At 39.3% G+C, this 21,527-nt stretch overlaps 1 protein-coding gene across 1 annotated transcript in view; it reads left to right on the top strand.

Moving 5' to 3' along the window:
- DNAH11 (dynein axonemal heavy chain 11) overlaps positions 1-21,527 on the top strand; it is a gene marked incomplete at both ends in the record, with an annotated part of 151,645 nt that overhangs the window by 118,794 nt on the left and 11,324 nt on the right. The window contains 11 exon segments of the mRNA XM_082329513.1: positions 7,710-7,911; positions 9,246-9,392; positions 9,894-10,034; positions 10,666-10,797; positions 10,799-10,837; positions 11,569-11,643; positions 11,647-11,691; positions 12,245-12,438; positions 13,376-13,524; positions 14,590-14,717; positions 18,701-18,892. Coding sequence (XP_082185639.1) covers positions 7,710-7,911; positions 9,246-9,392; positions 9,894-10,034; positions 10,666-10,797; positions 10,799-10,837; positions 11,569-11,643; positions 11,647-11,691; positions 12,245-12,438; positions 13,376-13,524; positions 14,590-14,717; positions 18,701-18,892 — 1,444 coding nt within the window.

Below are 21,527 nucleotides of genomic sequence, written 5' to 3'. Positions count from 1 at the left end.
ATATTTCACTTGCATGTTAGGCATCTATAGCAAAAGGGAAAGCATTGGAAATGACAGACTGGATTCGGATTTAACAATATAGGGATTTCTAGCTGCAATATCAGCATAAGAAAACCATGCCTCCGCTTTGCAGTGTGATGCCATAACTGTTTGTTGGGCCACCCCATGAAACAAATCAATGAACTGGCTTAAAAGGGGGAAAAAAAGAAAAAAACTAAGGCTAATGAGGAAAAGCTGGTATGCTACAACACAGGGCAGAGATGAGCAAGCCAGAGATGGAGACTCTTTGCATCGGTATTGCTGCCAATGTCCTGTGCGTCAAACCAGTCCAGTTGATAGTGTTCACAAATCCATCGAGGCAGACGTAGCGGTGGTGTTGCTCTCTCTTCACTTTTACCCAGAAACCTAGTCTGCTAGCACCAAAACTCACAAGCCTCATTTCTCGAATACCTGAGTACAGGAACTGTTCTGACCTCTCCCTCCCAATGGAAGAACTACAGCTCTGACAGCCGTGTGAGCTCCACCCCAGAGGTCTGTAGCTGGGCATTCAAGTGGGAGATTCAAATTCAAATCAGGTAATGAGAGGCTGAGTTAATGTGTCTTCCCTGGTCTGACACTGCTGTGGCAGGAGTGGTAGGTGGTACAAGGGAGGGAAACCTCATGTTCTGACCTTTTGTGGGGGATGTCTGTGAAACTCATCTTTCATTCCCATGCCCCCTTTTTCCCTAGATTTTGAAAAATTGTTGTCAAATTTAGAAAATATCATCAAAAATATTTCCTAATATCTAATTAAGATACCTTTAGATATACATTTTCAGGATGATAATAGGAAAAGTAAAGGAGCTTGTACTCAAGTCCTTGGTGCAAGGGAATTTCAGTCTGTAATGTCTTCCATCACTTTTCATGAAAACTTCCAGCGTTCTTGTTAAGTCTTCAAGGCAACTGTTACCTAAAGAATAATGTTGATTTGTGGTTGCATGAGAGTAAACTTGGTAAAACTCATTAAATGTTTCATCTGATGAACTGAAATGCCATGTTATTTTCTCTGCTCAAATGTGAATTTATTTTTAAGCCTGAAAGTGTTCCTCTCATCTATTCCTGTTATCAAACAACACCTCAACAAGATAGATTTTTCATGTTGAAGGATATGATGTTTATCCTGATAAAACGTCAGAGGTAGCCCTGAAGCATTTCTGGATGGGTCTCAAATGTTACTCAGAGTATTTATAGTACTTACGCAGTTTCCGATTCTTAAAAGAGAAAATATGCAAGATAGGTTAAATAAAAATGGTATCTATTTTTGGGTAGATTACCCAAGCTTTTTCTCCCTTCTTCCTCCCATATTTCAGGCATTGGTACCTGCACAGTAAATCTAAGCAATACACAACAGCTCAAATCTCCTTGCACACATGAAGCTCCTGGAAGATGCACTCTTGCCCTGCACTGTGAGATCTTGAAATTATTCCTTTTTGTTACATTTTTCTATAATGGTATTTGAAGTACTTCAGAGTAACATCATATAGCTTGCTTTTTAGAATCTATAGTGAAGAAACTCTACTGAAAATTAGAATTGTACTGGTCTGAAAGAGATCAGAAATTGCACAGTCTAACAAGTCTTAAGGCATGAGATAGAGGGATGTAAAACAGTAGAAAGAAGTTGGATTGAAAAGGACAAGGGTCACAGCAATATAGTTTTGCATTTACTTATCAAAGGCTTCCATGCAGCACAACAGAGCTGTACACATCCACACAGACACAAACACAAATATATGAAGCTATTCAAATATAGCTTCTTCCAGTGAATATTTTAGCAGCATTGCATGACCTAGCATTCTGTGGCTCATTGAAGATGCAGCAGGTCTCCTTTGTGGGGCACTGGTAATACATATAACCCTTTATTACCAAATAAGCAGAGTTTTCCTTGTTCTGGACTCATTTCTGTTATTTGTTTATTTTAGTAGTTGTGTCAGGCACGTTGAATTTTTTTTCCTAATAAAGCAAGATTAGAAAGGTATTTGTGATAGATATGGCGTAGTCCAGCAGTTGAAGTTCATTAATAATTGGAATGTTGCAGAGTATGAAGTAATGAATACTAATTACTCCTTTCATGTCTGACAGCACCCTGTGGACCAATACATCAGCCCAGACTTTAATTTGGTTCTAGTAATGGTTTCATCAATAGTACATTAATTCTGTGTTTGAAAAGATATACAGTTGAACCTGACCCACACAGTAGATACCACTGTCATAAAATGGCCACATACTGACAAAAGCTGGATAATTACAAATAATTAAATCCACTGAGCTTCAGACAATCCTAATTTTAAGTAAAATATATCTTATCATATCAATCGACAGAAAGTATTGCAAAGGAGATTTATCAACTTGTACTCCTTCCAAAGCAAATTTACTAGCCAGCGTATTAGAGAACCTGCTGATCTGTGAAGCAGCTTCATAAAAGTATATCTCCCCTTCCTTGTTTACCAAGATTGTTCTTGTGTTGTACTCTTGGATATTCTGTAACACCAGCTTCTGGTATTGTTTCTGAATGAAGCCTGCAAAACAAATTCTGAGCTTCAGAGAATTTCAAATATACGTATAAATTTATATTTTCCTCAAAATGTGTGTGATTGTAGGGTGAACTACAGGTACTTGTTATCTCTGAAAATTAGACTTCTTCCTTAAGTGCCTCAGTATATATTTAGAAGCCTAACAAGTTGTAGGTGTTCAAGTTTAGATATTTTTTTAATTTTAATTTTGGAGCTGCAAACCTGCTCAGTGGGTCTTAATACACTTTAGACTGTGACCTTATATTCAAAAAGGATTTAAAATGCTAAGATTTTATTAAAATATTTCAGGATTGCTTTAAAAAGACGGAGAAAAGACAAAAGAGTAAAATAATTTAAAAAAAAATATCAGTTGTAGTACATAGCTTTATGTAAGCATGAAAGGCACAAGAAAAAACAGTAAGTAAAATTTGGGTGCAACTTATTGGCAATGTATGCAAAAAGGATTCAAAATGCACATACTTAGATTTTCTGGAGCAAATAAATCAAGGCACCAATTCTATACAGTGTTGGGTTTCGGTCCGCAACTGCTGTAAGAGGAGTGATGATGTTGAATAGGTTTGGTATGGACAGGCTTTAATATTTGAGTTTTATCTGTGTGTTTCCTATTCTGTCTCCCCAGCACCGCTGTTTTGGAGATCACCGGATATGAGCATTAACTATAATAGATCAATGTCATTTTGACTTATAGGAGAGAAGACAGAGGAATAAATTCATTGTTCATAAGGCCCCTATTTGCATTCACATGAGTTGTTACACCTGCTCAAATCCTTTGCACGTTCACAAAGTGGTAGTCATGTCTCTTCAGTTGCAAGATTAGGTTATTACAAGATTCTTTAAGATGTCTTGAAATTTGATTTATGTGCAAATGTAGCTTGTATGAACAAGTTTCCATTTTTATGAGGCATGACTATTATTCATGAAACAGCAAGACAATTCACTCGGTTTCTCCACAGGGAGAAGCTTTCCTTGCCTTGAACGTCTTGCCAGCTGTGCAACTTTAAGGCAGTGCTTTTCCCACTGAACTAGTTTGACCAACTTGCACAGTTTGCCTACTGAGATTGCCTAGTAACAGCTCCATTCTGCACTTGTTTTCACCTGATTTATTCAACTTCTTTCTCTACATTACTTGTTGGAGTTTGCAAGTCGGTTCCAGAAGCTTTTAATTTTAAGCAGCAGGAACTGAAAGAAGGCTCCTTTGGAAAAAATGAGTTTATCCTTCTTTCTTTACACTGAAAAATATTGTTTCCCTTTCCTTTCCTGTCCAAGAATTTATCACTTCTTTTCATTCTTGCTGAGCTGATCCAAAACATTTAGCTACAGGAAACTCTCCTACTTTCTGCCATTTAGAGTCATGGCATGTTTTGGAGAACATCTGCCCTGAAAGGTACTCTCTTTAATTTTGAGTTGCATGAAAGTATCTGCTAAGAAAATTTTTTGCATAAACTCTTGAGCCATTTCATGATATGAAGTCATGTTCTTATACTCAATATTTTTTCATCTTTCAGATCATAGAATCATAGAAACATTAAGGTTGGAAAAGACCCTTAAGATCATCGAGTCCAACCGTTAACCTAGCACTGCCAAGTCCACCACTAAAACATGTCCTCAAACACCACGTCTACCCATCTTTTAAATACCTCCAGGGATGGGGACTCAACCACTTCCCTGGGCAGTCTGGTCCAATGCTTGACCACCCTCTCGGTGAAGAAGTTTTTCCTAATATCAAACCTAAACTTCCCCTGGCACAGCTTGAGGCCATTCCCTCTCATCCTATCGCTTGTTACTAGGGAGAAGAGACCGACCCCCACCTCGCTACAACCTCCTTTCAGGTAGTTGTAGAGAGCAATAAGGTCTCCCCTCAGCCTCCTCTTCTCCAGACTAAACAACCCCAGCTCCCTCAGCTGCTCCTCATAAGACTTGTGCTCCAGACCCTTCACCAGCTTCATTGCCCTCCTCTGGACACGCTCTAGCACCTCAATGTCCTTCTTGTAGTGAAGGGCCCAAAACTGAACACAGTACTCGAGGTGCGGCCTCACCAATGCCGAGTACAGGGGCACTATCACCTCCCTGGTCCTGCTGGCCACACTATTCCTGATGAAAGCCAGGATGCCATTGGCCCTCTTGGCCACCTGGGCACACTGCTGGCTCATGTTCAGGCGGCTGTCAGCCAACACCCCCAGGTCCTTTTCCGCCAGGCAGCTCTCCAGCCACTCCTCCCCCAGCCTGTAGCGTTGCATGGGGTTGTTGTGACCCAAGTGCAGGACCCGGCACTGAGCCTTGTTGAACCTCATACAGTTGGCCCTGGCCCAATGATCCAGCCTGTCCAGGTCCCTCTGTAGGGCCTTCCTACCCTCCAGCAGATCGACACTTCCACCCAACTTGGTGTCAAAGTCTTTGAAAGTCCTAGGTATTGTTTCCTTCGGCAGCATGTACACAAGGGAGAAGCAGTTATTTGTGCCAATAACTCAGATTTTGACAGATCAGACCAGATGTTGCACTATTCCTAGACTTTTAATAGCTGACAATTTAGCACTCATGTTAGCTTCTAGGATGTATTTATTTTTATATCTGCTTTTGCTAAAACTCAGTTATTCCTCAAAGTTTATACAGGATTTTAAAAGTGCTTTGTGAACCTCTTTTGAATCCCTTAATCAACTTTATTTCAAGATCTGTGAGAATTTCAACAGGAAAGAACTAGTGGAGAACAATCTCATTTTAGTTTACTTTGTATGTTCTTAAATAACAGGGAGATGGAGCTCACATGAAAGATGTTCTGTCTATTCCTGGGTAGAACGGTGCATTAATTCAGTCCGTTCTATCTGCCTCTCCTGGTGGAACAGGAGATTATGAAGAAAAAATTACCAAAAGTACAACTTGTCTTTAGTAATTTTTTTGGCGATCATTTTTTGCTATGCCTTCTATCATGGACTTCCATAAATAGTGCCTATGTGTGCTACATTTCTTCAGAATCCAGAATTAACCTCTAAACAGATGCATTTCATTGAAAAAAACTGAAGCAATTCTACTGGGTTTCCCCACCTCTGTGTTTATTGTTGTTGCTTATACTCCTTGAACCGTGTGAGAGCAATAACAAAACATTTATTTTTCCCAGATCTGTAATTAACAGAAAACCTAGAATAGCTGCAGTAATAAAACCCACTGAGTCACTATGTAGTTTTTGTCTTTCATAGATGATAACCACAGAAATTGGTAATTTATTGCTCTTGTGAATTGAGAACCCATAAACTAAATACTTGAATCCAGAACTCTAAACCTTATTATATTGCCACGTAGACCTGAAATACAGTGTGACTCCCTTAGCAAAGTTTTTTCCACTGACAAAACAAACTGAAAAAGTTGTCTTTTGTCAAATCTCTGCTTCTATCTTTTACCTCTGTGTTTGTGTATTGAAAGCAGAGCAAAATTACTCTCTCTCTCTGTTAAGCTCTACTGTTTTGTTCCCTCCAGCTGTAGCCAGTTTTGAAGGTTGTGGAGAGACCACAATATCAGAATTGAAATCCATGTTGCAGAACTGGAAGGTGAATTCATGTCTACCTAAGAAAGGTTGTATTATCTGAAGGACACGACTGTACGGCTAAATTATTTCACTATTATACAAGCATAAGCCAGGAAAAACTCATCTCCAGTAGCTTGAATGGCAGTAGTATACAACATACACATCTGATGCTGAGTTTTATAAAGTCATGGGTTTCCTAGCACTAGACATATTAGGTTATTTTTAGGAATTCACTTGCAGAATATCATAAATTACTGTCTTTTCTGCCTGATCCTTGGTGAAATGCAGAAGTGCTTTCAACACACCATTTCATTTAGCCTATGTTTTCCAGCTAAGGGCATGTCAGAAGCAGGCAAGGATGTTAAGAGCTGAAATATGTGTCTGTGACTCTGGCAGTGCACTACGATATCCTAGACAGAAAGCGATGCTAAAATTTGTACAGAAAAGACTTGTTTTATTCATGTTCTGATGTGACTTTTGTGAATTGTGTTTTAAGTGTTTAGTATCTATACTGTTGCAATCACTTTGAAGAATGATTTGACTTAACAAATGGTAATTGGAATTTTGTGAAAAGGGGTTGTGTCTACCTATGTCCCATTGTATGAATGTTCTACTGATTTTTTTAAACAGAATTTTGTTACTAATGTTTGTATCTCCTTTCTTGGCAGAGAACATTCAAAGCCATTGCTGTAGAGAAAATATTGTACTTGTGCTCATATGTAGCAGGTGATGGCTGATGATCAGCATACTGCTCACTGTGCAAGTAGGTGACACAAAGTTGTGGCACCTGCTCACACCAAACCAGATGCACAGCACACACTGTTGTCTATAAGCAGTCTTTCCATTTTTTTTGGTGCTGTGCCATAGAAGTAGGAAGGTGAACTTTATGTTGCCTCACTGCTGGGCTCCAAAACATTACTTCAGCAGTAGTGGTGTTGCAGTATAGGACAGGCTGGCACCTCTCGTTGAAGACAAGGGGTCAGGAAGTGGCATCTCTTCAGTAAGGCATCTTAGTCAGTGAATAAAAGGGGAACCTAGTATAACTGATTCTTTTACCCAGCAAATAATTGATTTGGAACAAAACATTTAGTAGGCTGCCTTAAGAAATTATTTTTGTTATTTCAGTCACTAGCCCTTCTCTCTTCTCTGGTCACTCTCAGTTTGTTATAAATACATGTATCTGCTTAGTTTTTCAGGATTTATTGCTAAGCTATTTCAAAAGATGGAAAAGTGAACTATATTTAAGGAAATGATTGTAAGAACTAACAGTTATCTCATTAAGGGTTGTTTGAAAACTTTCCTAAGTTTGCGGTAAGTAATGAAGATAGACATTTACCCCTAAGCCACAGACTCTTCAGTACAGCAGTGAATAATTTACTGGTGTCTGCTGTATATGCAAATGAAACCATGTCAATTAAGAAATGCTCTGTGTATTCTTCATATAATTTTGGTGTGTTCAATCATCCTCATTTTGTTTCTTAAGCTGCAGGCACCTAAAGTTTGGTTTGTATCCATTTCCTGTGCTGGCAAGATCATGCAGCACCTATCTTTTGCAATCTAGGATATTTATGGGCTTTTAATTCAGTGAGGTCCCCATTCTTGTGCATTTTATTCCTTCCCAGATATATCAAGATTGAAGACAAGGAATGTGAATTCAAGAATTTCCATCTCATCCTTCACACTAAACTGGCTAACCCCCACTACAAGCCAGAACTGCAGGCTCAGACCACCCTCATTAATTTAACTGTCAACAGGGACAGGCTGGAAGACCAGCTGTTGGCTGAGGTTGTTAGTGCTGAAAGGCTGGACTTAGAAAAGCGTAAGGTAAAGACTATCTTGTGATCTGTCTGTTGCCCCTTCCGAGATTTTAAGGCTAGCATTAATATGCCTGTTTGAATCTGCTGTACAGTAATTGTTAGCAACCCATATATTAAAAAGATTTTAAGGGTCAGATTCTGCAAAGTGTACAAAGTACTTCTACTGATTTGCTCCAATCCACACTCCCAGAGGGCTGCACTTGACCTAAAGCACTGCTAGAAATTAAATTTATTGTGATCTTATTCCCACGCTTCTATCTACTGCTTGGTTTGCTCTGTGCATTGCATTTAATTTACAGTGCAGGATTAAAGCCCTCTGCAGTCCTTTGTGCTTCAGTGATCTTGAGCCAATAAGTGTGAATAAAATTTCATGCCAGTCCGTAAGAGGATGTGATGGCACTGTTAGGACCTGGGGCATTTGGTTAATAAATCATAATTTATTCCTGCAAAGATGCAGTTCTGTGGCTGCTGCAGTCATACCAATGTATAGTAGCTTATGAAGAGAAACACTTTTATAGCTGGTTATAGAAAGGACTTTGAGCAGACTGTGATCTATGAGCTAAAAAAATGAAAAAATACTTAGGGGTGTGAAATGAATAATAAGAATACTTCCTATTTCTCTAGTGTGTCTTTCCAGTTATCTCATGTAATTTACTGACTTAATCTGCAAAGATTTGCTACACCTCTTTGAGGTACTGCTGCTTCGTGCAAGGGCAAACTGGGTCAGAGAGTTTAATTACCCCTTAAAGAATGAAAGCCATACACTTGGGAACACGATCTGAAAACAGCTGGCCATTTTCCTCTGCATCTGCACATTGTTCCACGTGGGGCTGTATGCTTACAACGCCTGTATCACCTAGGGCTTTTTGGTGCGAGGGGCAGATTCTGATGGAGAGCTCCCCATAAGACTAGTCAAGCTCTTTCACTGTCAGAAGGTCAGTCCAGCAGAGCAGACCACGACCACCCTTTCCCACACTGCTTGCTGCCGAAGTGGTGTTCTCCAGTGCTACTGTTGGTTTTCTCAGCTGCCATGTAGATTACCACTTGCCGTCTCTGGTGAGATCCCAATCCTTTTGTGTGGTCTGAGGAGGAAGGAGGCTAGGAGAGAGATAAAGTTCTGGTCCATGGTGACCTTGACCTTCTTGCTTTGAGTGTCCCAGAACCTTAGTTCTAGTGTACAGGGACAGAAGATAAACTGTCGTTTTCAGAAATTTAAATTAAATCAACTGATGTAATTAAATAGAAAATATAGCTCACAAACACTGTAAAACAGTATTTCTTGCTGTGATTTTTTAAATACAGCGTTTTCATTCCCTCTGCTACTCAATCCTGGCCAAGTAGCAGAACTGTTTCAAGACTGAGCTCAGGCAGCTGGAGGATGACATGCTGCTCAGCCTGTCAGCTGCCCAGGGCAGTTTCTTAGATGACAGTGAATTTGTAGAGAAACCCGAATCAACGGAGTCAACTGCAGCAGAAATACAGTGCAAGGTAATCACAGTTAAATTATTTTTAACAGCTTAAAGTCACCTGTAAAATGTGTATTATTAATTATTTTTAGTGAAATATTTCTATGAGCTAGGAATAGTCCAATTCCTGTCTGTCCAGCAAGTGCTGTCCACCCACATATTCACAGTTTCATATCTATGGTATGTAGTTGTCACATAATAATTTTTTTCCTTTTGAATTAGGTGCTTAAGTTAGTACTCATAAAAGAAGTATCAGCAAGAAATGTGAACAAATGTATTCCTATACTATACGATTGCCATGTTTTCACAAGTGAACAGGCACATTGCTGCAGAGAACAGTCATTCCCTAATGTTTGTCTAAGATAAGAAGCTTGCTTACCTTAAATATTTGCTACTGTCTGAGATAAAGTCAGTGTTCTAGAGTATATCCATATTCTTTTTTGTATGGATAGGAATGTTTTGGTAATTGTGTGGGATAATCATGGCGCATTAAAAACTAAATGAGACAACTGTGATCCTATAGATAGCTGAAGCCAAAGAAAATGAAGCTCAGAGTAATGTTACAAGAGAGCATTACAGCCCAACAGCTGTAAGAGCATCCATTCTTTACTTCGTTACCAATACTCTGGGCAACATCAACCCCATCTACCAGTTGTCACTGAAGGTAAAAATTTATCTTGCTGATTTTGTTTCAAAGTGCAAGAAACAGAATTCTGCCTCCAGCAGTGATGCTCAATGCATTAGTTATTACTTGTACCAGATGTTTACATTTGCAGGGCTGTGTGTCTGAGAAAGGAGAACACGATGTGATCTCTTGCTGGTCCATAACACAGTATGTTCCCACAGGTCTCTTTGTTGGCCATCTCCATTCTGACGGTGTTTTCTGGCTGTGCTTATACAGTTTATCTTCCTTGCGTTAAGCCATCCCACAGGTTCAGGTAGGAAGAGTTTTGAGGGATTCTGTATAAACAATTCACCATGGCAAATCTACCAAATGATCTAATGCTATGAGAAAGGGAGATCACCCACTGCAAAATTACCAGCTGCCTTAAGTGAGAGGTTCTGCCTGCTGAGTGAAGTAAGGAAGCAGAAGAGTATTGCTATTTGCAGCCCTCACCCGTGGTTTGCTGGAAGTTTCCTCAAAAGCCTCTTGGCAGAAGTGCCTTGCATTTTAGACTGCTTAGGCCAGCTCTTCTTAGAAGCCTACAGTCAGAAACCGATTATCTTGTGTGTAGAAAAGCAAACAAACTAGATTCTGAAATTAAATAAATGAAAATAATTGTACTTATATTCAGGCTTTCAATGCAGTCTTCCACAAAGCAATTAAGCAGGCTGAAAAATCAGGGGATATTCGGTGTCATATCTCTAACTCGACAGCAGCTGTCACATATTCAACCTTTCTTTTCACAAGCCAAGGACTTTTTCAAAAAAGATAAGCTCACTTTCTTGGCCCAAACAGACTTTGAGGTGAGGAAAAATTTTCAGATCGGTGATGCTGATATTTACTGAGTTTGCTCTTTCTTCACTAGAAGGTGATGCCTCTGCCCAGACAAGATATTTTGTTACCTTGTGGCTCTGCAGTTTCTCACACAGCATGACTGCTGCTTCAATATCAATAATAATTGCAAAAATTCCAAAGAGGCTTTTATGTAATTCTTTTCATTTAAAATGCTCCAATGACTTTATGAAGCTACGCTGAGGATAAATAGCATGACTTAGCTGCTTGTGGTTGGATAATTAGGGTTGAAATTGATGTGATATGTAAAGTAAGAATTCACTAAAAAATACATATCCATATCACATTCAGGCTGTTATTTTTCCTTTTAATTTTAGTTATCTGTAAGCCCTAGAAAAAATTGGAGCTCAGTTGTACTGGGTGGCAGATTTTGCTCTAAAGAGCTTGCTCCGGGTTGTGTCACACTGTGTGTTTGTAGGAATGGTTTTGAAAAAAATTGTCACACCCTTTAGTGATTAATATCTAAGAATCACTCCATTTGCAATAGATTTCAAATCAATATTTTAAAATATCATTAAAACAGGGTGTAAATTCTTATATCAGAATTTTAGAAAATGCAGCCATAGGAATTTTTGTTGCTTTGAACTCCTTACTCAGTAATACTTTGAGCAGTGAATACTTTAAGGCAGAAGTGGCTTTGAAGCAAGTCTGATGACCTTTTTCAATTTTGTGTGCTGTCAAGATTCTTCTAAGAAGTAAAGAGATAGAACTCCTTGAATTGGATTTCCTTCTTCGGTTCAGAGTTGAACACACTTACTAGAGTCCTGTTGACTTCTTGACTACTCAGTCATGGAGTGCCATTAGGACAGGTTGGGAAAATTGCTTTTCAGTTCTAAGTCTCTTCTGATGTTATTTCTGGAGGCATGCTACAAGTAGGCAATTTCAGATAAAGTCATACATTCCACCGTAATTTTTAGCAGAACTAGTGATGCTTTCAAAGAGGAGTTGTCATTCCTTTTCGAGTGTATTTTTCCTTAGACATCACGTACTGTGCTTTGTGAGGAAATTCTGTTTTACCATAATTTGTCCAGTCCCCTAGAAATATCATTTTCATCTTCATACCACTCCTTACTATAGGAAATGTCCTGTACAAGGTTTCCAGTTTGTCATATCTTGATATTTAACAGTAAGGAAACAGTATGGCAATACTGACCAAAGTAAACTCTTATAAATAATATTATCCATATATATATATATATATATATGTAATTCAGCATTTTAAGGTAAGTCCTGAGTCCCTTGTAATTGGTTAAGCTATGTTTTTTTACATACCCCACAAGTATCAGTATTTGTCTTCCTGTTTCAGTCTTCACACAAAAGGTACATCATCTATATTTATGCCCTTGGCATGTTTCCAGGCTATGGCAGTGACAGATGTGTTCAGGGGGTTAGATAAAGATATTGAAGGATCCAGCAAGAGGTGGAAGAAGTGGGTGGAATCAGAATGTCCAGAAAAGGAAAAGCTCCCTCAGGAACAGACAAACAAAAGCTCTGTTCAGGAACTAATCATACTGAGGGCGCTCTGTCTGGACAGAATGACGTACGTGCTTAGGTATGAAATCTGAGGGTACGTCTTTCGGGGCAAGTGTGTGTGAGGGTGTCTTGTATGTGTCAGCGTGGAGAAAACTCAGATCTTAAGAGGCATGCAAATAACTTATAAACTAGGTAATCAACCAGAATTTGAAATCAATGACTGTGGCCCTTCCCAGCCTGTTCTGCTGGTGAAGAGTTTATGAAGAGGTAGTGTGGTGAGACATGAGTCATGGCATATTTGGGGAGCTATGTTCGTGATTTCTTTTAGATTGCATATAGGTACCCTGAGGAGAGTGCTCATTAGTAAATAGAAATATAGTAAGCTATGCTGTTAATAGCTAAAAGTGTATTTCTCAGTGTTAGTTCTCATTATGGCATTAGGGCTGGTAGCTAACCCCATGGGATGACAATTTTTCAGGTCTCCCTTCTTTAAAATTCTGTGATACCAAGAAAGATTCAGTTGTGGATGCTTACTGATCTTCTCCCAGCTGTTTTCCAGTTGTACTGTTTTAATCTTTTGATCCCAAGTGATGGTCTCATAGACCTGATCCTCCACACCCCACCATCACAGCTTTTACCCATTTACATGCCTTCTGAGAATGTAGGTTTTGTGTCCTGGGTGTTTATTCTGCCCAGCTGCCCTGGTTTTACGTGACAGTATTCCCTGCATATAATAACTTCTTGGATTCAGTTATTGAAGAGGTCCTTTTAATTCAAAAGTTGCTGTTTTCTGTCACATGGACCCTATCCCACAGAGAAATGGGAATGATTGTCTTCTGTCTTGCTTCACCCCCTGCCTTCTCTTCTTGCCTTCCGTTTACTTCCCTGACAATTTTTTTGATGAAGTGACTGTTAGACCATCACTGTCAGCCACTCAAGTCTGAGAATGGTGCAGGCTTGAAGCTTGTATCAGGGAACGTTTCTGGTGTTTAGTGCAAGTTTTTTCATATGTATAGGAACTTTGTGGAGGAAAAGCTTGGCTCAAGATATGTGGAAAGAACAAGAATGGACTTAGCAAAATCCTATGAAGAAAGCAGTCCAGCCACTCCTGTGTTTTTCATTCTGTCTCCAGGAGTAGACCCACTTGAAGATATTGAGACACTAGGTAAGCCTCTTATTTGCTTCTGGTGCAAGGATCACTCAGTTGTGCTCCCACTAAAGAAAGAAAAATTGATCTCGAAAGTGAAATGGAGCATGCAGGGCTATAAATGTAGGTAAATCAATAGACAATTATACGCTTCTGTGTATGTGCCCATACACACATACATGTATGGGCGTATTTTTACTACACAGAACAAAGTCTTCTGGAATCATCTGTCACTACAACGGAGTATACAGTACTATGGGAAAGTTGGGCAAGGTTTATTTTCAGCAGAAGATTCAAGTTCTAAAGTTTCTCCCACCCCCACCATATTCATGGTAAATGGGGTGGATGAAAAGTGTAAGGCCATAAGCACTACAGTATGAAGAAATTTTTAGACCGAGCATTCCTCTGCTTGGCATAATGCAGGTTTCCTTTGTATTGTTTTCTACCTTTTGACTAGATGAGGGCCAGAGGGCAATTTTCTCCATGCTCATGTAATCTTGTGCCCCCTGTGACTAAATAATGGTCATTATACAAACTATATTCAATTGTATAGGGCTCTGTGGCTTTATACTTAGGATTACTATTCCCCACAGACAATAGTGAGAATACCAGGTTAATACAGCTGTGACCTCACTGTGCTCAATTTAAACTCAGGCCTCACAAGGTGAGAGGCTTGTGCATTTACCCACTGAACCAATCAGTTAAAAAACTGATGTGATATCTACCACATGTTGCTCCCTTTTTCATAAGGGAATTGCTCTGTACCCCCTGTAAGAGTTTCTAAAGCTCAGTAACAATGCCGAGCATCTATCAAAATGTCAAAAGGTTCATTATCTTAAAACCAAGGGAACAGATTTCTGCAGGCTTTTTCTAATACCAGCAATAAGGCCACTGTTGAGAGCTCGCAATTTTGCTTGTTGAAATTGTAAGGGTTTAGTGAAGTGCTTCAGAAGAAGTAATATGCATTGCACAAGTGATAGTGAAATTAATGGGGGCATTATCATTCTTTTTCCTTTCTGCTCTGCTAATTTTCCTGTCTCCTCCCCCCTGTCGCTCACCCTTCCCCAATTGTTTCTTTTACAGGCAAAAAGCTTGGGTTCACTGTAGACTCTGGAAGATTTCAAAACATCTGTTTAGGACAAGGGCAGGAGTTCGTTGCAGAGGCAGCACTCGAGAAGGCTGTCAGATATGGCCATTGGCTTCTTCTCCAAGTGAGTGTCAAGCAGCCCCTCCGGTGGGGACTGTCTCCTCAGTTGGAGGGATATTGCCAGAATACAAACAAACTATGTGGTAGATTACAGCGAAAGTTTTAAACAGCTAATGATCTTGTTCATTTTTGCTTTTGCTTTTGATTGTAACAGGATAAACATCATATTAATAGGGCGTATGTCGTGTTTTTCTGAACACTGTCCTCACCCCCCCAGGAGGAACAGAAGAGATAAAACAGAAAGCCTCTGGTGGGTAGGTAGGACTGCCCGCAGGCATACACTTCCCCCCGTGTAATTAAGAGCTCCTGTTCTGTTCAGTGGGCCATAATGGAGACTTTAATAAAACAGGTCTGACTCCCCCTTGGGAAGCTGTATAATTAGCCCTGGAGTGCTGCTCTTCTGAGATAGCAGCCGCAGCTTTGGCCGGCGTTGTATGGACTGGGAACCCCCTCTGCAGCGGATGAAAAGATCTGTGCAATACCCTGGTGAGCTGCGATTCCCGGCGCAATGACAGAGCGGACCGGAGCACCGCAATTGTTAATGAAAGAAGGTGCTTCCTTCCCATCATCTTAAGCTAAATAGCCAATGGATATTTGTAACGATCCCTTTGCCCTGAAGCCAAGCAAGAAATGCATGTTCTGGACCTTGATATTAAGGAGGTCATGGGGACCAGATACACATTTTGCTGTTAACCAGGTTGCCTGCAACAAATGAAGAGATGGGCTAGACTCAGTGTTGTCTGCCGGCTGAAATAAAATCACCGTGGGATTAGTGAGGGGCCTTGGTGTGCTAGGCACGGTGCAAACACGCACAAACTGACCCCTCCATCGACACTGAAACTGGAAGAATTCTTTAACCAGGTTTTGCACGAGTAAGCTAGTCACACTAGTCTGAAAATAACCCTGCTTTTCTGCTAGTGAGTATAGAAATGTGAAGGAAAGAGCAGAGTTGGTTTTAAGGGGAGTTTTGGTGTTCTGAGTTGCTCTGAGGACAGGGCGAGAAAATGGGAGATGGCAGAGGCCCTAAATCAGCAGTGCTGTGTGTCTGAAGCCACAGGGATAAACGGGAAACATCTGACAGTCTTCTGGTGTTACAGGCCTGCTCCATTTTCCAGCCCGTTATGCCTGGCTTCTGAGACAGAAGGGGGGTGACAATTTTGCTGTGAAGATTTTTGATAGTGAAGGGCTGGGGAAAGTCTGAAAGGAGACTAAATAAAGATTTTGGACCAAATCTGAAATGATGCTAAGCCAGCTAGAGCTAGTGGGATTTGGATGTACTCAGTACTTCTCAAGCTTCATTCTTCTGAGCTTTGGCTCAAATACCTATATGTTTATGTTTATGTTTATGTTTATGTTTAAAAAAAAAATCCTGGAGCAAAAACATGAATTATTTTACTATGCATTTTGTTGGAGGCTAGGGGGTGTATAATTAGACATTTTAAACACCCTGCTATTCTGACTAACCTGGGAAATACTTAAGAAATTGCCTTGGCTTCAGACCTATGCCCTTGAAGCAGGGAGGAAATTTTTTACTGACCTCAGCAGAGATAGGTCAAGCTCTTAGCGCAAACCTTCTGCTGGAGGTGTAGCAGAGGGAAGTCCAGGTGACAGAGCAAGAGGTAGCACAAGTATCTTGTGGAGTAAACAATGCAAGATCTGAAAAACGGTAGCAAAAGCAATTGGCACAGCGTTTGGTAAACTGGCAGAAGAAAGACTGACTTGAAATTTTTTGGTAACAGGTTTAACTCTTGTGTCACTCTTACATTAGTGTCTCAAACTCAGACATCTGATATATTGAAAGGTTGTTTTGTTATTATATTAAGGCTCAAATCACTTCTGCTTTGCAGTGGATGGATGTAGCCTATATGAAAATGCCAGGCTGCTATCAGGTAATGTGATATGAAAGCCTCCCGCTCTTTCCACCACCCTATTCCTTTTTCCATGTGTCCAGAGACAATTTAGGGATATCCCCTCAGCAGGTCTAATGTTAAAGCGATGCAGCAGCCAGAGCGTGACTGACATGCCATATTCCTTGGCTGGTGCACGCAGTTGCAATTCCTCTTGCGCTGCATGGAAGTGGAAGCCAGTGCAATCAGCAGTTTCTGGCACAGCAGCGAAGAGCCAGAGGGAAGCTGCAGGGCTGAGCTGCAATTTGAGTTGGAAGTTGAGTTGCTAGTTCTGTAACAAAAAAGTGGAGTGTGGGTTAATGGAGAGGTGAAAGCAGGTGTAGCCCCGCTACATTGTAAACCTTTTTCTTGATATTCCCATATTTCACCAGTAGGTGCTTTGGAGGCAGCAAATTATAACTGATTTCTCTGGTCTATCAATGACTTTTCACTGTCTTCATATACTAGAATCTTAAAGACAATTCGGCTCTGAAGTGGTATGAAACATATTTTTCAAGTAGTAGGATAGCTGTAAACATTTTTCTTTGTCTAGCACTTCTTCAGTCTTGTTCCTGGTATGCATTGGACATGGTTTGTCTTAGGTTTATATTTATTTATTATATATATATCATATATATATTTATTTATTGTATTTATTTGAGCACAGGACACATGACGGCAGAGCTTGGATGTGAAAAGGGTAAGAGTTTCTTTTAAAGGGAATTCTGCGAGCCAATGCCTAGAAAAAAAGAGCCATGCACTAAAAGAGCCATGTCAAAGCTGCCTTGGCTATAAATTGATTGATTTTGATGGTTTGAGGCGATTCAGAAAGATACTTGTGAGAAAGGAAGAATGGCTGTGATTTTGTAGCTACACAGACAGCTATTAATGCAGCAATTTTTTTCTTTTTTAGTAACTTTTAATCTTTTTAATGGAAAGCTGAAAAAGCTAGACAAAGTTTTTAATAAAGGCAGTTCATACACATCGTTGCCCCACTTCAGGCTGTGTTCAGTTCAAGAAATATATAGATGTAGTAGGTATTTTCATTAGCTAATTTCTAAGTTTGATACTTTAGAAAACCCTCTTTTCTCCCCCATTATTTTGAGCCATGAGTGTTTGCGCCTTGCTACAAATTCCTGTGTAGACCGTGTCTTTAATATGTTTCTGGTTAAGGTATTTTAATTTAGAAAAAAAAAGAAAAGAAAAGAATTGTAATAAGAAAATCAAACTATGCGTAATCCAGGTGGAATAGGTTTTTTGTCTTGTATTGTTCATGGTTAAATTCAGGATTCTGACTTAAGGAGGGTTTTTTGTCAGACATAAAATCCTTCACCTTTGCTTAGACTTTGCTACCTGTTCTTCAGTTCAGGATGACCTATTTCCTTTTGACAGCCAAGAGTGTATACCTTTGAAGTTCCTTCCACACATCTATGTTTTTATGGGTATTAAAAGTCATTTTGTTATGTCAATTACTTCTTAAAGTAAAAGATAGGATATAGAGAACTGTCAGAGAACTAATGAATTTCTGCAGGTTTTATAGGAAAATGCCAAATAGTTTGTCTCGGTAATTTAAAACACAGTTGAAGCCCTGCACAGAATCTCATCTTGCCGAGATTCTTTACTAACACTATAAACAAAGGAGGCAAAAAAAAAAAATTATTAAACTTCAATTTCAAACATGACTCTGGGAAACAGTGTAAAATTTGAAGGAATAGTACATTTTTTAATAAATGTTAAACTGGCAAATTTTCTACTTGGGATAAAGCCTATGGATGATTTATGCTAAGAAACTATAGCAGTTATCTGAGTAATATTTATAGGGTTCTAGTTAAAGTATCTATTTTTATTGGTTTCAGCAGCACAACAGTTCTCTTTCCTAAGGGACTTTTGGAAATAGAAAGGTAACCATCAACACTTTTGCTTCTGGGAATTGCTGCAAAAAATACTGCCTAATAGTCACTTATCACTAAGAAACCTGTTTCTCACTCTCCTTCAAACTTCAGGCTTGTGAGTGCTCCCTTTCAGCAGCTGAGGCAGGCACAGCTATCGATAACGCTGCCGGTTGTTAACTGGATAAATGTATGCCTTTTTTCTTTGACAGGGTACCCTTGAACTGTGTACCAGAGAAGGGGAATTTAAAAGCATCCTTTTTTCTCTGTGCTATTTTCACACTTGCGTTGCTGGGAGACTGACGTTTGGCCCTCAGGGCTGGAATGGAAGGTACCCGTTCAGTGCTAGAGATCTCACCGTCTGCATCACTGTCCTCTGCAACTATTTAGAGACCCATACAAAGGTAAGACATAGTGATCAGGTAACCACACACCAAGGTCATTTCAACTCAGTTGGCTGTTTATACTGAATAAGGAGGACACAAGTCTTTCTCTGAAGCTGTTATTGAAGTAGCTGGCGTTATATGATGCTGTTGCTGAGTAGAAAATACACCAGATCCAAGGGGGGGTGTGTGTTTTTTTTCTGGCAGTGGATGCTTGAACTTTGTAATATAGGTCAAACCAGTTCCACATCAGTAGCTAAGGGGGAAAAAAATGCCCTTCATTATGTTAACAAAAACAGTGGTTTACATGTGCATATATGCCAAATTCATTAGGCAGGTAATGAAGCATTTGCACAAATGTAATTACATACAGCAATTCTGACAGTTCATAACACTGCATTAATAATCACTACAATTAGTTCTGATGATGGAAGCAATTTACAGCACGTCACATGTATAAATAATGGTGCATTTCCTGCATGTGTCATTATTATGTATTAAGGATGCCACCTTGTTGTGACTTTCTCAGTAATGTTCCCCTTGAGTCAAAGTTAAGGGTAGATGAGTGATTTTATTTCTGAGCTACAGCATATTTCACACTTGTACAGTTTAAATACTCAGCTGAGGTCCTTTGTGTAAGTTCTGTGTATGAAATGCCTAAATAAAGGCAATAATTATTTATTACTGAATGATATAGGATAGTACTGAATAGGTCCTCTCATCTTAGTAATTTAAAGAAATTGAAGAGATATTTATAAAGGAAAAAAAGAGGGAAATCTCACCGCTTGATGGTATGGTTTTCTCCATTTCTCCCAACTTGTATTTACTCTTAGAAATTAATTTTCCTTTTTTCTTTTAACCCACACTGACCTTTATTTAGCTAATAGGACATGAAACTGGTTTTCCTTTCTGTAGTACTTGGTGTCATAGTGAAATAATTGCTTAATTTTATAGTGATGATTTAATAATGCTTCCCATTTAGAAAACAAGTCTATAAAATCAGCTTATTCCAACCCTTAGTTTTCTTTGCTAATAAATCTTGCTGCTTTAAGCTCTGTTGTTTTCAAACCACAATTCAAAAGCTGGATAATTAATTTTGCTAATTAATGAGAGGGAGGATTCTGATGGCAGGGAGGACTAGAAAGGTCTGTAAGAGCGAGAATTATTTCTTCTCTCCTCTTGGTAATATTGCTTATTGGCCCTTCTCGCTATGTTGGTTAGTGATTCATTACCCTGTGGCTTTATAAGCATTTTTTTAACATAGATATTGGAGAGAGAAAAGAGATAATAGTTTTTCAGAACGTGACTTTGTATGTATATATACATGTATATGATGTTGTATGTGTGTGTGTATATATATAAAAACTCCCAGTTGAATATCCTTTGGGGATGACTTTGTTTAAGACAATTAGGGACAGACCAGAAAGCATAAACTGGGACACTTGAGCTAGCCCATCAGCTAGTGGAAATTGCCCTAATTCCATCATCACTTGTACCCGTTTATGGTGCTTCCCTGTGAATATTTAATCTTCTTGCATCTCAGTTTGACTTAACCCATTTTCCTGTTGCTAAGACAAACTCCACCACACTAACCTCTGATAGTTAAGGCCTCCTCAGGTGAAGTGCAGGATGCCTGATCCTGCCTCATTGTCCCGCTCTTCCCCTCCGCCTTCTGATCCCCATATGCATGTTAATGGAATTGTCGTTCAATGTTGTGAGGGGGATGTGGACTCCAGCCTCACCATACCCATCCCTTGAGCAATGGCTCAGTGGTTTTTTTGAGTACAACAAACCAGTTTTCTATAGAGTACAATGGCAATTATGCAAACCTGAGAGCCCAAAATATTTCTAATGCAAACCCCTCAGTTTTCTCACACTAGCAAAAATGTCCCTTTTATATCACAAGCTTTGATTATCCCAGTGTAATCAGTGTCCCCAGAAGTGTGCAGCTGGATGAGCTTGTACTGAGTTGGAATATTGATACACTCTTCTAAAAGACAAAGGAAAAAGCCATTTCTTGAGATAAATATATATGAAATTAAAAAAACATTAAATGAGTTTCTGTTGCCAACAAATCGAAAAGCAGATTTATTCTAACTGCAAGAATGTTTCATTCTAAATCCAAGTTGTTGGCATTTTTCACAGGGATTCTCTGTTCAGGCTTCTCATCATCAGCATGCAGCATTGCATATTATATTCCAGTGGCCTTTTTTTTTTTTCTTCTTTTTTTCATTCTCTTCAAACCAGTTTAAAAGAAAGATGGATTAGAGTTTCACATATTCAAATTGAAATAAACTTGTAGCAAGCAGACTGGAATAGCTGTAGCTATTTTACTTGTTCTGTTCTGTCACATCATGCAATATTTAAAGCCTATAATTAAGTTTTTACTTAAACTGTTGGGAGGCAAATACTGCCCCCAAGGGCGTAAAGGTTCCTGTCTGGAAAGGCTTCATCACAAACTGGCATATTTTGCAAACCAAAGAGTAGCAAAAAGAAGCTTCGAACGCTGTGAAGCCAAATAAAAGCAAAAGACAGTAGTTCCTTGAATAAAATGTGTTACCACTGTTAATCAGGTGCTATAACAGTGACATTATGACTAGAGTTCTACAATAAACATAATGCTTACATGATGTGGTAGTAATGGGATTAATATTAA

This window comes from Platalea leucorodia (assembly GCF_965183815.1).
Source record: "Platalea leucorodia genome assembly, chromosome: 1".
Lineage (NCBI taxonomy): Eukaryota > Metazoa > Chordata > Aves > Pelecaniformes > Threskiornithidae > Platalea > Platalea leucorodia.
Note: the sequence above shows the minus strand (reverse complement) of the source record. Positions and strands in the feature narration are given on the sequence as shown.